At 35.5% G+C, this 14,804-nt stretch overlaps 1 protein-coding gene across 2 annotated transcripts in view; it reads right to left on the reverse strand.

Annotated features, from left to right (window-relative positions):
- Window positions 1-6,270: 6,270 nt before the first annotated feature.
- Window positions 6,271-14,804, reverse strand: part of DLGAP2 (DLG associated protein 2) — a 1,185,476-nt gene continuing 1,176,942 nt past the window's right edge. For both annotated transcript variants that reach the window (XM_020973015.2, XM_020973016.2), the window contains exons 13-14: window positions 12,545-12,697; window positions 6,271-10,584 (exon numbers count right to left, since the gene is read on the reverse strand). In XM_020973015.2, the coding sequence (XP_020828674.1) occupies window positions 10,366-10,584; window positions 12,545-12,697 (372 nt within the window). In that variant the 3' untranslated portion in view covers window positions 6,271-10,365. The remainder of the gene's footprint in view (window positions 10,585-12,544; window positions 12,698-14,804) is intronic.

The following is a 14,804-nucleotide window of genomic DNA, read 5'->3' on the forward strand; positions in this document are numbered from 1 at the left end:
GATTGAATGGGTTGATGGGGCAGGATATGTTCAGATCTGTACTTTGGGAAGATCAGTTTGACAGCTGAGTGGAGGATGGAGTGGAATAGGGAGAGACCTGAGGCAGGGAGACAAACCAACAGGATATTGCAGAGATGATGAGATGATGAAGGCCTGCCACACAGTAGTGGTAATTTCAGAGGAGAGGTCATTGATCCTCAATATAAATACTCAGTGGAGTATTTGAATCTTATATCTCTACTTTTGAAGTTATACTTGTATTCAAAAGATGAAAGAACAGTACACTTTGTAGAGGTCAGGCATGTGTGTAAAAGCAAATTGATAAGGCAGCTGTGTGGTGCAGTGAATATGATTCTTATCCTGGAGAAAGGAAGATCTATATTCAAATCCTGCCTCAAATACTTCTTGGAGGCATAACCCTGGGCAGATGACCACCTTTCTCAGCCTCAATTTCTATATCTGCAAAATGAGGATAATAATAGCATATACCTAACAGGGTTTTTGTGAGGATCAAATTGGATAGCATATGCAAAGTACTTCACAAACCTTAAAGTGCTCTGTAAATGCTGACTATTGTTATTATTAGTCAGAAATTATTTGTAAGTAGATAGATCTGATTCTACCAATAAAGATTTGTGTGAAAGAAGTAGTACAAAGTATATTATTCACTGAATGTTTGGATTATTCACATGAATGATGAGAAAAGGAAGTGGCCTGATCTTACAGCAAGAGTGAGAGATAGACAGCCAAAGTGAGGCACTAGTTCTCTTGGAATTAAAAAAAAAATGTGCTCATGGAAGGTTAAAAGAAATAGAGGAAGGCCTGCTGTGTGATAAGTAGATCCTTTGTGGGATATTTGTGGGAGCAATAAGGATGTGGAGAATAGGGAGATCTATGTGACTCATGGAGAGGTTGTCATTCTTTTTGATAGATATCTTATACAATCCCTGTCCTAGTGTCATTAGCAACAGTGATGGGGGATTCAGGAATCATTCTGGAAGGGAAGCCATCTAGTCCAATCCATTTAGTTTAACCCATACCTCAAAAAGAATTCCCACAACATCATACCTGATAACTGGTTCTCCAGCCTTTGCTTAATGATTACCAGTAATTTATTTTTGCATAACTATAATTGTAAGGAAAGTTTTCCATATCAAGCTAAACTTGCCTCTTGGAGGCTTACACTCAAATTGATCATTCAATTGATCATTCAAACACCTTTCTGTGGGGCAGCTAGGTGTCCCAGTGAATAGAGCTCTGACCTTGGAGTAAGAAGGACTTGAGTTTAAATGTGACCTCAGACACTTGACACTTACTAATTGTGTGACTCTGGGCAAGTCACTTAACTGCAATTGCCTTGCCAAAAGCCCCCCAAACAAACCAAAAACAAATACCTTTCTGCCCTTTGGAGATTAAGAAAACAAATGTAATTCCTTGTCCTACAAATACTGTGAAGACTTATCATTCCTCTCCCCGCCAGCCTTTTCTTCAATTTAAACTTTACCCATTTCTTCAGCCAACTAGTCATGAGCTTAAAGCCCTTCACCAACTTGGTTCCCCTTCTTTGGACACACTTCTGCTTATCAATGTTCTTCCTAAAATATAATACCCAGAATTGAATACAAGTACTTTAATAGTAATTTAAAAATAAACACACAAACAATTGGAGATGTCTGCCTAAAGGAAAATCATGGAAAAAAAGGCCATCTCATAAAATTTGTAAACTATTGTTTCCATCATCATGCCACTACTTCTACCTACAAAGCAGACCATTGAGGTCAATGGAAGGGCAAGAAGAAAGGGAGCAAAAAATATATGAAGTGCCTGAATTCCAGTAATCTATGTAAAACTAGAGCCAAGAATGCTTTCCAAAAGGAACTAGTCTATGCTTCTTGACCAGTATAAAAGATATGATCGGAAGTCTCACATTCATGTATTTCCTAAATGGCTATTAATTAGGGGATATTATTTCATGACTGAAAATTTAATTAAATAGTTTCCATTTCTTTCCATTATAATCACCACTTGATTTCCTTATTGCCACAGAACTTTTACATAAATTTATTAGGGCTAAAGTAAATTTAGACATTACCTAGTTATGGTACAGTAGAAAGCACACTGGATTTAGAGTCAGAAGGCCTTGGTTCAAATTCCAGCTCTGCCACTTGCCACTTTTATGACCTTGAGCAGATAACTTAACTTCTCTAGGTTTCAGTTTCTCATTTGTAAAATGAGATGTTTAGAACAAATAATTTCTGAGCGCCCTTTTGGATATAAATATGATCCTATAATCTAACCCTTTTACTTTTTACATGAAGAAGCTGAGGCATAGAGAGGTGAAGGGATTTACCCAAGGTCAAGTGCTTTACATTTTCTTTGAAATACAAATAGACAGTGAAATGTAGGCTCTTTTAATGAGAAAACTTTAAAATTTGGGGGTATGTATGTTTTCCTATGAGAGGCAGCATGGTATAGTTAGTAGAGGGCTGGTATTGGAGTCAAGAAGACCTAGATTTAACTCATGCTTCTGATTCTTATTGTGTGACCATGGATAGGTAACTTAACATCTAGGAGCTACAGTCAACAAAGATTATACCATGTAGATGAGTTCTCATAGGTCTCTATGGAGAGTTTCCAATAAAATAAGACCAGAGGTACTTTACTTATTGACACGGCTTTCCTGAGTTTAAAACAGTATAGGAAGTATTGACTCAATAACCAGAAAACTCTGCTTTTCTCAAAAAATTTAATTGCAGAACTATTTACAGGAGGTGAACATAAGCAATACAGAAATCAATTGAAAACGCAGCTTCATAAAAGAGTTCTGGAGCGAAATAGTGAAGCACATTTTCCTTACAATCAGCTGAGAATGAACAAAGGATCATGGAAAAAGAACAACTCAAATAAATCAATTCTTCAGTGTTTTAAAGGAATGGCCAACATTCTGGTAATGAAGTTATTACCCAGGAGCACAAAGGTGTGGTGGTAATGGAAGAGCATACTGTGTATTCAGAGTAGGTATCCTGCATGCTACTAAAGAGAATTTATCAAAAGAATTTGAAAAGCTTGTGAAAGAGAATTACATAAAATAGTTGACTCTAGTGGCATGTGACTTTGTACAGATGTTGGCTATTTGGCACTCAGTTCATCCTCATTGTTGATATGATTTCATGTGTATATATTTATATATGTATATATTTATATACTTTTTTTTAAAACTTCAACTAAACAGCTAGCTTCCTGGTTCTAACATTCCTGGAAATTCTATAGGAGGCATTTAATTTAGTCCTTAGACCACCTTTGAGTATTTTGGCGTGGAGTATGGACGATGGATGCATGAATTCAGCCTCTGTACAGGAAGAATGTGTACAGGGAAGAGTGGCTTATTTTTGGAAAGAAGAGTTCCAAAGTAGTGTAGGTTGCACTATTTGCAAAGGAAACCTTGTTAATTCAGCAAACCAGTATATAAAGTGGAGTGAAAGATGCATACATGCTGAGCCCTTTAAAAGTGATATGATCATATTACTAAAACAATGGAGATAAATTAAAGCATGAGCAGGTGGCATCTGTAGGTAATTACAAGTAATGCTTATGTTTTCCCAGGGTGTGTTTCAGTAGACATGAACCATTATGCTTTGTGGTGATTATGGTCTCTGTGAGAAGAATAAATTCATACTTCAAGGAACTTTGCAGTAACTGTTCATTAGGTCCTCTTGTTCATTAGGTATATGAAAGATTTGACTCACAAATCTTTCAGGTTCAGATTCAGCACCAATGATGAAGAGTCACATAAAATATAAGAAAGTAGGGAGGTAAACCTCTGTCTTCCTTTTATTTGTGTAGATACAAAATATTTCTTAAAAGTATTTCCTATTATGTCAATAACACTTCCTTTGCAGAGAATGTCATCAATCAAATGTTTACATTGAAACTGTATGTTATTTTTATTAAAGCTGGATACAAATAGAAGGTCCAGGACAGCAAGTCATATAAATTATAGACATTTCTCAGTGACCACTTGCATGACAAGGTGGTTGTTTCTTGGAGTGTTGCCATGGACTAGTTTCTCTGAGTCATAAAATTAAAGACTTCTACAAACTAGAACCAGATGGGAGCATTCCTCCAAAACTGTTGTCAGAAACACCAAGGCAATCATGATAGTTGTGTCTAATTTTATTTAAGACATACTCCACAGGCTTGGTTCTCTATTTTCTGACATTGATTTTCTTTCATTCTTTAGTGTTTACTTCAATTCATCCTGGAAGTGTACAAATTTAAAGCACTGACAAAATGTTGTCTGGATGAAATCTAATTTGGGCTAGTGGCTGACCTGTATTCATGGAAACACTCTAGAAACATAGGAGCCAAAGGCACAGGGGAAACATCCATTTTCCTTGAGTCATCTCCCCACACCAGAACCTACTGAGAGTCTGTTTTGTGAGCTCTTTGCAAGTCAAAATGCTGAGGGAGCATTTCAAACCAGGGCCTGGGGTCAGTATTAGTGCATTTGACCAATACTTCCTGTTCTCTTTTGAGATATCACATGCTCTGGTCTTTTGCAGGTTTCTAAACCTGTTGGAAAAATTCATCTTCATACTGTGAGTGATGTCCACCATTAAAGAAGAAAAACATTGTTAATGATTCTATTTAATATTAATGTCTCTAGAATTTGGTAACTAATCTAATAATACATTATATTTGTTATCACTTGCTTCATGGGAGCTCAAGGTATGTTACTGACATTATGTTGTTGTCAATCCTCACAATATATTTGTGAGCTAGTCAAGAGATAAGTATTGTTGTTATTATTCCAACTTTACAGATGAGAAAACTAAGACACAATGCACCCAAGCTTGACTTTATACAATTATTTAGTGGTTAATGAGAGACTAAAAATTAGGTTGCCTAACTGACAGGCACTAAGTACATGTTCCTTTTTATCAATTTTCAAAGTATCCTGGCACCCCTTTGTGTGAAGGTCCTTTCAAGCTAGATTCACAAAGGCAACTTGTTTTAATGACTGTAACTTATTGCAACTGTAAATTTAATGAAATTGCAGTTGGCCACATATCTCTTCTTATGAAAGTGCCAAGTTCCTTAAGGTATTGGGCACTAATTCGAGCCAGTTATCTGAACGTGAAATTTGACTTAAAAATTAGTTAATAAAAGTGAAGTGTATAAATTTAAACCCAAATTTAAAGAATGATGACACAATTTCTCTGGAAAATATCTGGCTTGTAGTTAATCAGTAACCAACCTTAACTTCCTGATTTCTTAAACACCCGATGTGTTTAATTTGTTGTAAAAGAAAGCAAAAGGATTTGGTGAGGGCAGATTAAGTTGTGAAATGAATACATTTTAGACATGTAGACAGAAATGCCTTATATAAATAATATATGCATATGTTAAAAAAAATCAACATTAAGATCAATGCAATGGTCAGTCTTGACCCTAGAAGAACATTAATATAACAGATCTTAGAGTTAGAGCAGGAAGGGATCTTAGAGGCCATTGAGCCCAACCTTCTCCTTTTATAGATGAGGAAACTGAGACCTAGAGAGGTTAAGTGACTTGCTTAGGATTACACAGCTGGAAAGTGTCTGAGGCAGGCTTTGAACATGGTCTTCCAGACTCCAAGTCCACTATGCTACCTATGCTTCTTTAATATGATTCACTTTTTGGAAGTTTCATGGGGAGCTCCATGCAGGAACCTAGCTACTGCATTCACTCTAGTATGAGATAATCCCTATTGAGAAAGGTTAGTTTTAGTCCTCACTCCTGCTCTTTACCTTTTTCCAGCCCCAGGATTCCTGATGTGAGGTGAGGGGGTGCTATTAACTATCATCATTGGGAAGGATGTTATGAATAGCTCCAGAAAATTAATATTCCTAAATTCCATTTTAGTCCTCACAAATGTATTCTTTTGCCTATTTTCTGGGCTTGGCTGATCCCAGAAGGTATCAGAATAAGTTGTATGCTTAGTTCTACTGAATAATTATTCCAACCTTTGAGATGTTCCCACAAACTATGCATTCTTTCAACAACCTTCCAAAATATTTCAGAGCCTCATCTGGATTTATTAGAATCTCTATCAACAGGCACAGAATATTGGGCAAGACTCCCAGCCACTAGAGTTTGGCCAGAACTAAATGGATCTCATGAATGATGCAAGCCAATTGTTTGCCTTGGATTTGGTCAACATTATTTTTTCCGGTATATCCATCATGGAGATGCTTCATGAAAACAGAACAATACAGAAACTTAATGAGAATTGTAGAGGTGCCAAAATTCATAATTAATATAGGATTCTTCCCTTGGAGGAATGATAGAAAAGGGGAAAAGTCAAGACAGGAAAATGGAGACATATATATACATATATCAAAAGAAGGTGCTGAAAGTACATGTATCTGTGCACATAAAAGTGAAACATATAGTCTTCTAAAGATAAATTCTATCCACCCGAAACCAGTGGGTGGAATTTCATCTGCTTTTCAATGCCAATACCAAAAGAAAAGATGTTAAGGTTAACAATAGACTATACTGATATGTGTCTATTTTTTTTAAAATGTTACTTAAAATGTAATTTAAGCTAAGTAAGCTTAAAATCTTCAATGGATCTCAACTTGAAAACAATGACAAAATTTTAACTTTAAACTAAAGTGTTATTTTTTTATATCAAATAGCATAATAGCCATATTTTTATATACTGCCCAAGGTTCCTGGGAAATTTATAGAGGAAAAAATATAACATTTTAAAGTGATAATAATTGCGTTTAATGGAATGAAGGAAAGAGGAAAGAAATTCAAAGAAGAAATCATTGCATTGAAAACAGTGTTTTTAAACAGCTACAAATTCTTTAAAAAAATTTCTGGGTTAAATGTCAAGTTTTTGATTCCTGTTTATTATTTATGTATTGGTTGTTTTTTACAATTAACTAAGATCTTCTGCATTGTTAAGTTTTTATATATGAAGTTTCACAATAGATCAACTAGTTTTGTTGGTTGTTAGCAATATGATTCCCAAAGTAATATTAGTTTTTCAGTGATCAGTGATATCTTTGTAGTATGTATATGCATACATATATGTATGTGTATATGGAGGGCATCAAATTCTCTTTCACTATCATGTTCATAGAACATTTTATACCATTAATTTCAACCACGCTTTCAACCATGTATTATTATTTTTTTAAATTAAAAGTACACTCTAACTGAGGTGGATTAAACTATGTGACGGATGTATTGTGGTGGTTGCGGTTATTATTTGCTAGAAGTGATTGAAATAAGTTGGCTTGATTGACTTATAACACAGGTATTATAAAGATTGCTTTATTTCTCTTTAATTGGTGAAACGGACAACACATAAATGAACATGGCTTCTTTTCTGCTTTTGTTGATAGAATATCACCTGTATGACAAATTGAGTATATTGCACTTGGATGTGGATCATGAACAGGTAAAATTTTATCATCTCACAGCAGGCATCTGCTTTCAAATAATCTTCTTTGGAACATAGGTGGACTAAAGAGGGAATTATACATCTCCAAAGAGGCATACTTAACATATCAGTCAACAACATTGTAAAATTTATCGGGGTTTTATTTGTTCATCCACAGGATGGTTTAACCATAAATATATCTATATATATAGATATATCTATATGTATATAGATATATCTATACATATAGATATATCTATATATATATATAATCTATTTATATTATATACCATCTTTTTTGGGGGAGGAAGAGGAAGGTATGATAGAAATCAAAGAATGAAGACACTGAATACCAAAAAAGAATTCAAATTTGATGAATAACTTCATTCAAGTCAGGATTGTACTTTCTTCTGGGATCTAAATTTAATGGTTATGACCTAATCCTTATATTTTCCCTTTATATATTTTGTATGTGTTCAAGGAAATTAGGTAAAATATATCAGCTGCCAGTAGTTATACATAGATCTGTATGTGTGCGTGCAGGTCTGTTTTACTTTTCCCTTACCTAGGAAATACACTGGCTTTGCTTCTCTGTGGATTATTTCTAAATAGCAGCTCAACTTTAAATAATACCATTTAAAAAGACTAAAATGCCAATACTTGCAAATACATTTGTATTTAATATAGTACAATAAGTATAGGAAGCAGCATCAGTATTGTACACTACCCAGGATTCAGCTCTTTCTTTATGTAGAAAATGCTTTGAACACTCTGGGGATAGAATATTCATTTATAGAAGAATATGTAAGGGATTTTTTTGCATTATTTTAAAGGATATACATTCGTCTTGGTTTTTGCTTCCAAATATTGTTTAAGGCTGTTTGGTAAAATATATACCAGGTATGAGGCTCAATTTACAGAGTTTTGGCCTTACAGGAAATCTTTAACTACTCAGCTTTATAAATTCAAACTTTGAAGCTAAACATGCTTTAATATCAACTGTGCTCCAAATGGACCTCATGCTAGGTGGAACATATTTGGAACAAAAAGAAAAAAAGCCCAAAAGAACAAAGGAAAACTTCATTGTTAACCAATGTCCAAATTTTTATAAGCTATGCAACCTTTGCTACTTAATGCTTGTAATAATGTGGCAGGCTGCAGAGTGAGCTGAGTACTTATTTAAAGTGCTAATCAAGGTGGAAAAAAAACCCCACAATAACAAAGTGCTAGAGTATAATTGAGAAGCTGTTCTGCGTATGGCTAAGTACATGGTATTTATTAAAGCAGGTAAACAGAAAACATGGTAGTTGTTCAAAATATCTTTTGTAAGTTGCCATCGTGCTTTAACATGGAGTAGTCATCCAAAGTCAGAGGAAACTAGGATCTATTAGATCCACCTTATTGGGTCTTCCTTTGGAGAGGATTTATGAATTAGGACACTCACTTTTCATTGGGAAGCTGGAATAAATACTCCTGTATTTCACTTAATTCATGTGGAGATTGGGCTCCATTTGATATATTTTATTGGGTCTTCCTTTGGAGAGAGAAGTCTATAAGTTAGAGTCCTCATTTCCAGTGGGAAGCTTGAATAAAGAATACTGTACCTAAACTTAATTCAGGATTGAAAGCTACTTGACTAAACTGTCTCCTGTTTTTGTTCATCTTAGTCAGTGTCATGAAAACATGCTAATGCTTCTTAAATTCCAGAGCTGGAAATCCCTTAATTCTTGAATCAATTTCTTTATGTCTTTATAAGCAAGGTACTTGCCTTAGCTGATACTGCATAGGAAAAAGAGTTCTGAAAAAAAAATCAAATGTAAGCTACATTTCACCTTTACCATTTAAACTGAGATATACTTACCACTCACATTCAAACTTCTTAAACTGGTTACAACATCACAACTGGCATTTTAAACAAGCAAACTTTTTTTTTCAAGGATACCTTGGAAATTTAATTGATACAGCAGTTTGAGAATACGACCTACCACATGTAGTATAATTAATCAGTGAAATTAAAAGTAAAATATGAATGATAAAAACAAACTCATGAAAAGAACTGAAATGACAAGAACTATTTTCTAGGAATAAGTATAACTTTGCTCTTATACTTTGCTATGTAAGAGATGCTTTAAGGCTACCACTTTCTTTTCATCCATTGTCAGTCTTCTTGCACTAAAATTAAGCTTAGCTTTGGGAAAATGGTGATGTGGTTCCTGGAAAAAAAATCTTACCAGATATTTTTAATGGATTCAGAAGGGTAGGCTCCTGGGCTTTTGGAGAACTACCTGTCTACGTGCATGGAGTAATGACTAGATAGATCCCTTTTCATTGCCAAAATCTTGACATGACATGAAAGGCTTACTAATGTTTTCCCGTAGTAACAGGGATGAAGAGAATGGCAGCACACATGGGCAAATCATTTAGTTGGATTTGAAGAAAAGAATACTGGAGGTGAGAGACATGGGGTCTTTCTGTCATGCACTTGCCATTGTAGCACCTTCTACTTGGTTAGCTAATGCCTCTAGTGAATGGTGAGATGCACCCATTTTATAATTTGTTATTCTTATCCCTAATTGTCACACAATTTATAAAAATATAAATAACAAAAAAAGGTAAGCTGGGTTCCATCTCAAGAGGTGTTTCTTGTTGTCCTCTGAGAACATATTGGATAAGTCAGGTCTCACCAAGCCCTATCCATTGTAGCTGATTGTAAGTCAGACAATAAATACAAAAAGAAGTCATTCTTGCAATGAGCTCGGCAAACTTTGAAAAAATCAAAACATTCCACTGTGCTTATGGCACGAAGAACACAACAGCAAGGGCATATTCAGTGGAGAAAATGAGACAGAAATTACCAGGTTAAGTGACAAACTGTACAAGCTTTTTTTGTTTGTTTAAAAAAAAGGAAACGTTGCAGCATTCTGTCTTTAAAGCCTGGTTTGGGCCTCAGGGATGTAGATCTCAATGCTGTCTGCTCGTTCAGTGGCCGAATTCTGCCTAAAGGAGGCTGCTCTCTTAGCGGCCATGAGCCGTCTTCTGGCTTCTTGGCGTTGTCTGTCAGGTAGGTCTAGAGACTTTTCTCTTGTGATAGGAAATTTCCCTTTTGGAGGCTTCTTTGGTACTGGAGGGGGAACCTTTCTTTCTTCCTAAAACATTGATATAAAAGATCAAAATTGAGTTAGTGAGCAGAATGCCATATGCATGTTAACATTCAATTTAAAAAAAAATCCATCTTGGAATCAGAGTTTTGCTAAGGTTTGTTACACAGAAAATTCCTTCCCAGCATATACTCTGGTGTTAATTATTTTTATACATACATACATACATACATACATATATACACACACACACACATATATATATACATATATACACATATATATGTGTGTGTGTGTGTATATAATATATGTGTGTGTGTGTGTGTGTGTATAGACCTGATATGTCCTAGGATCATGGGACTATAGTCTTATTGCTGGAGGGATTTTTTCAGGCCATCAAGCCTTAGGGACAGAAGTAGGTTTAAATCTGCCTTGGTAGCTGCTTATACCACAGATTCACCTAAAGGTATCAAAATATTAGTAGCTGTTAGTTTGGTATTACATTAATAGATAATATGATTTCAAAATTAATCTGATGTTAGATTGATATATACTATCATTTAGTTTAATAGATACCATCAACCAATTAGTAAACATTTATCAAGTGTCTACTGTGTGCTGCTCACTATGCTAAGCACTGGGGATATAAAAAGAGGCCAAAGACAGTCTCTGTCCTCTAGGAGCTTACAAGCATCTGCCAGGGCAGGTTTGGGTCATTTCTACCCATGGATAGAATGCCCTCTAAGGTCCCTACAAGCTCTAAATCTATGCTCCAATGACCCAGGACAAACCAGGTCCAATGGTACCATTTCACTGGGTATCCCCCTGTAGTTTGCTGGCCTGTCCCACTATAAAAAGTCTGATTCAGCTAGAAGTTCATCACCCCATGGTATATCCTGGTAGATTTCATCAGATGCTGTAAGGGTCAGAAATTGTTAGGACATCTTTGCCATTTGCTTATGGTATTGACCGGAGGTTCAAACATAATAAGAAAGGCTGTGGAATAGCATAATTTGCTTATAATATCTTTATCTTTTTGGATTTCTCAAGTTTATTTCCTGTCTTAAACACAAAGTTATTTCAGTCTATCTTCCTATTCTTCTATAATTGGCTACTAAAATGTGGGTGATACTAACTTTTAAACTAGACATTTCATTTAATTCAACAAATGTATTTTAAGTACCACTTATGTGTCAGGCACTAGCCCAAGCACTAGGCTAGGACACAAAGAAAGATAAAACAAACCAGTCTCTGCCCCCATGGAGCTTACATTCTACAGGGAAATGAACCAGGCCATTTTCAGGTAAAGTAGGGGTACAGTCTGACCTATAGTTGCCTTTTACATTTATGGCAACTGCAGGCTCCAGATTTTAGTTCAGGGGGGTTACTCTACAGAGCAAGGAACCTTCAAAATCACTATGCCAAAATGTTCATCTCCCAGGATGAACAACTTGGTTTATCTTTTTCATTTCAAGGGGAATTTTAACATGTATTGTTAGGTAGAGGACTCTTAAAAACCTGGCTTTCATTATCCAAGAAAGGTGAAAATTAGAAACACTATTTTGACCAGTGTAACAAATTTATATTTATTTTAAATTAGTTTTTCTTTTAATTGTTAATTGTCTTTTATTGCCAGCTTCTCTTCAGATCCAAAGTGTTGATTAGTGATTGTTGTTGAGTTATTTTAGTTGTGTCTAACTCTTAGTGACTCCATTTGGGGTTTTCTTGGCAGAGATACTGGAGTGATTTGCCATTTCCTTCTCCAGCTCATTTTACATCTGAGGAAACGGAGGCAAACTGGGTTAAGTGACTTGCTCAGAGTCACATAGCTAATATGTGTCTGAGGCCAGATTTGAACTCAGGAAAAGTTTGTGCTGGATTGCTAATCAAAGGAAACACTTCATAATTTGGAATTTGAAATGGATCATTTCTGCAATTGGATTAAACACTAGGGGGGGTTGTTGAGCAAGGGTTTACATGGAAACCATACTGAGTTGGGGGTAATTACCTTTCTTTCAGGTGATTCTATTAGTTTCCATTCATTGAGCTTCAGCTGGTGAAGTTCATCAAACTTCATGCTGACATCTTCAATAGAGAGCTGCAATAAGTCCCAAAATCCTGCCAGGTCTTGGGAAGTAGGCCTTGGCATAGCACTGGGATCCTAACATAAACAAAAGAGAAAACATCAACAAACTCGAACTGCAAAATTCTTCCTTGCTTGCTGGGTTAAGGATACAGGTGTGGGGGTAAGTTTGCTTCTTTCCGAGGTATCTTTGTTAAGCCCAATTTTTCATGTTTTAAGCAAAAACTCCAATAGTTGAGTTACAATGTAGTTATTAAGTGTTTAGTATGAATCTGTAAGGTACCTTCCAGCGACTGTGGGCAAATCACTTAACCTCTCTGAGCCTCAAGTTTCCTTGTCTGTAAAATCATGGTAATAATAAGTACCTACTTCACAGTGTTGTTGTAAGGATCAAATGATATAACATGTACTTTGTCAACAATAAAGTGCTAAATAAGTGTTATTTGTATTATTATTATTTATTATTGCTATCCTAATGGGCAACTAGGTGGCTTAGTGGAGTGAGTATCAGGTTTAGAATCAGGAAGACTCATCTTCTTAAGTTCAAATCCAGCCTCAGATATTTACTAGCTGTATGACCCTGGGCAAGTCACTTAACCCTGTTTATCTCAGTTTCCTCATCTGTAAAATGAGCTGGAGAAGAAATGACAAACCACTCTAGTAGCTTTGCCAAGATAACCCCCCGGGGTCATTAAGAGTTGAACATGACTAAAAAACGACTGAACAACAAGAAGTATCCTCATAGATTTTATAGCTGGTACTGGTAAGTTTTAAAAAAATGAAAAATATGCCATTTTATAAATAATTTTGATTTAAATGCTTTTCTTGGAAACCATGAGTATGCTGTTAGGTATTACAATGTCTTTTTTTGGAGGGGGGACAAGAAAGATCAAGCATTTATTAATTGCCAACTATGTCCCCAGGCACTATGCTAAGCATTTTATCAATATCATATCATTTAATCTTCATATCCACCCTGTGAGGTAGGTGCTATTATGATCTCATATAGACAAGGACTGAGGCAGACAGAGGTTTAAATGCCTTGCTCAGGGTCACACAGCTAGTAAGTGTCTGAGGCAAGATTTGAACTTCGGCTGATTCCTGGCTGTACCCTTCACTTAAAGTTTCTGGGCCTTCATCTGTAGAATGAGAGTGTTGGACTAGCTCTCCAAATCTCTTTCAGTTATAGAATTCAGTGGCTTAATGAATGAATGGATAAACTGTCATTTATAAAACACTTTATGTGCCAGGCACTTTGCTGAGCAATGGGAACAAAAATACAAGGATATAAGGCAGTCCCTGTCTTCACAGAGCTTATGTTTGAAGGGGGGAAGACTACAGAGAAGCGGGAGGGTTCCTCATCCATGAGACTCTACGGTGATCTGAGGTTGAATACAAATAGACAGACATCATGCATGAACAGGAGTCTCTGGATGACTTAATTATCTATGGGGAATCTCTCTATAAGTTGAACTGTGCTCTGATTCTTCTTCATAACAGTGATGAACATGTTTGATAAGCATCTATCTCTCCCTCTTATGCCTCATTGGATATTAATGATCAGAAGGTTGAACAAAATTCTCTCATTTCTTGTAGCTTTTATCAAATCTTGAATAATTTTGATGTTTGTACAGTAGATGCTTTTTGGGAAGAAATCTTTTAAGGAGACATATTACTCTACCAAAGAATTAAAAAAAAAAGGTCGACAAACTGGAAGGACAGTGGGATTTTTGTTCTCTACATTTTTTATCCACTTGTCATAGTAACAATATATTCTACTATGGAATGTCAGAAAGCCTGACCATTCCTGTCATAACAGCTCATTTAGAATATATTTAGTGTGTATGTAGATTATTATCATAAAAACAAAACTTTGTATAGATGGGGAAGTAGGTATATGGGTTGATTGTTGATGTCTTTATTTTTATTTTTATTTTTATTTTTTTGAGAATGGGTATAAATGAGGCTGGAGATTCTTTTCAATATCTTTGGTATCTTCTCCTTCTACAGATAACTTGTGAATTGATCCATCACAATTTTGTCACTTCCATGATGTATCTACTATACTTAATTTAATCCAACTACTTTTCCTTTTTTTTTTTGTTCCCTTTGGTGTTTCTGCCTTTTTTATAAGCACTTCTAGGACTATGACGTTAGAGTACAAGTTCAGAGGTTCCTTGATGAT

Source organism: Phascolarctos cinereus, unplaced genomic scaffold (assembly GCF_003287225.1).
Source record: "Phascolarctos cinereus isolate Bilbo 61053 unplaced genomic scaffold, phaCin_HiC Scaffold_2;HRSCAF=192, whole genome shotgun sequence".
Taxonomy (NCBI): domain Eukaryota; kingdom Metazoa; phylum Chordata; class Mammalia; order Diprotodontia; family Phascolarctidae; genus Phascolarctos; species Phascolarctos cinereus.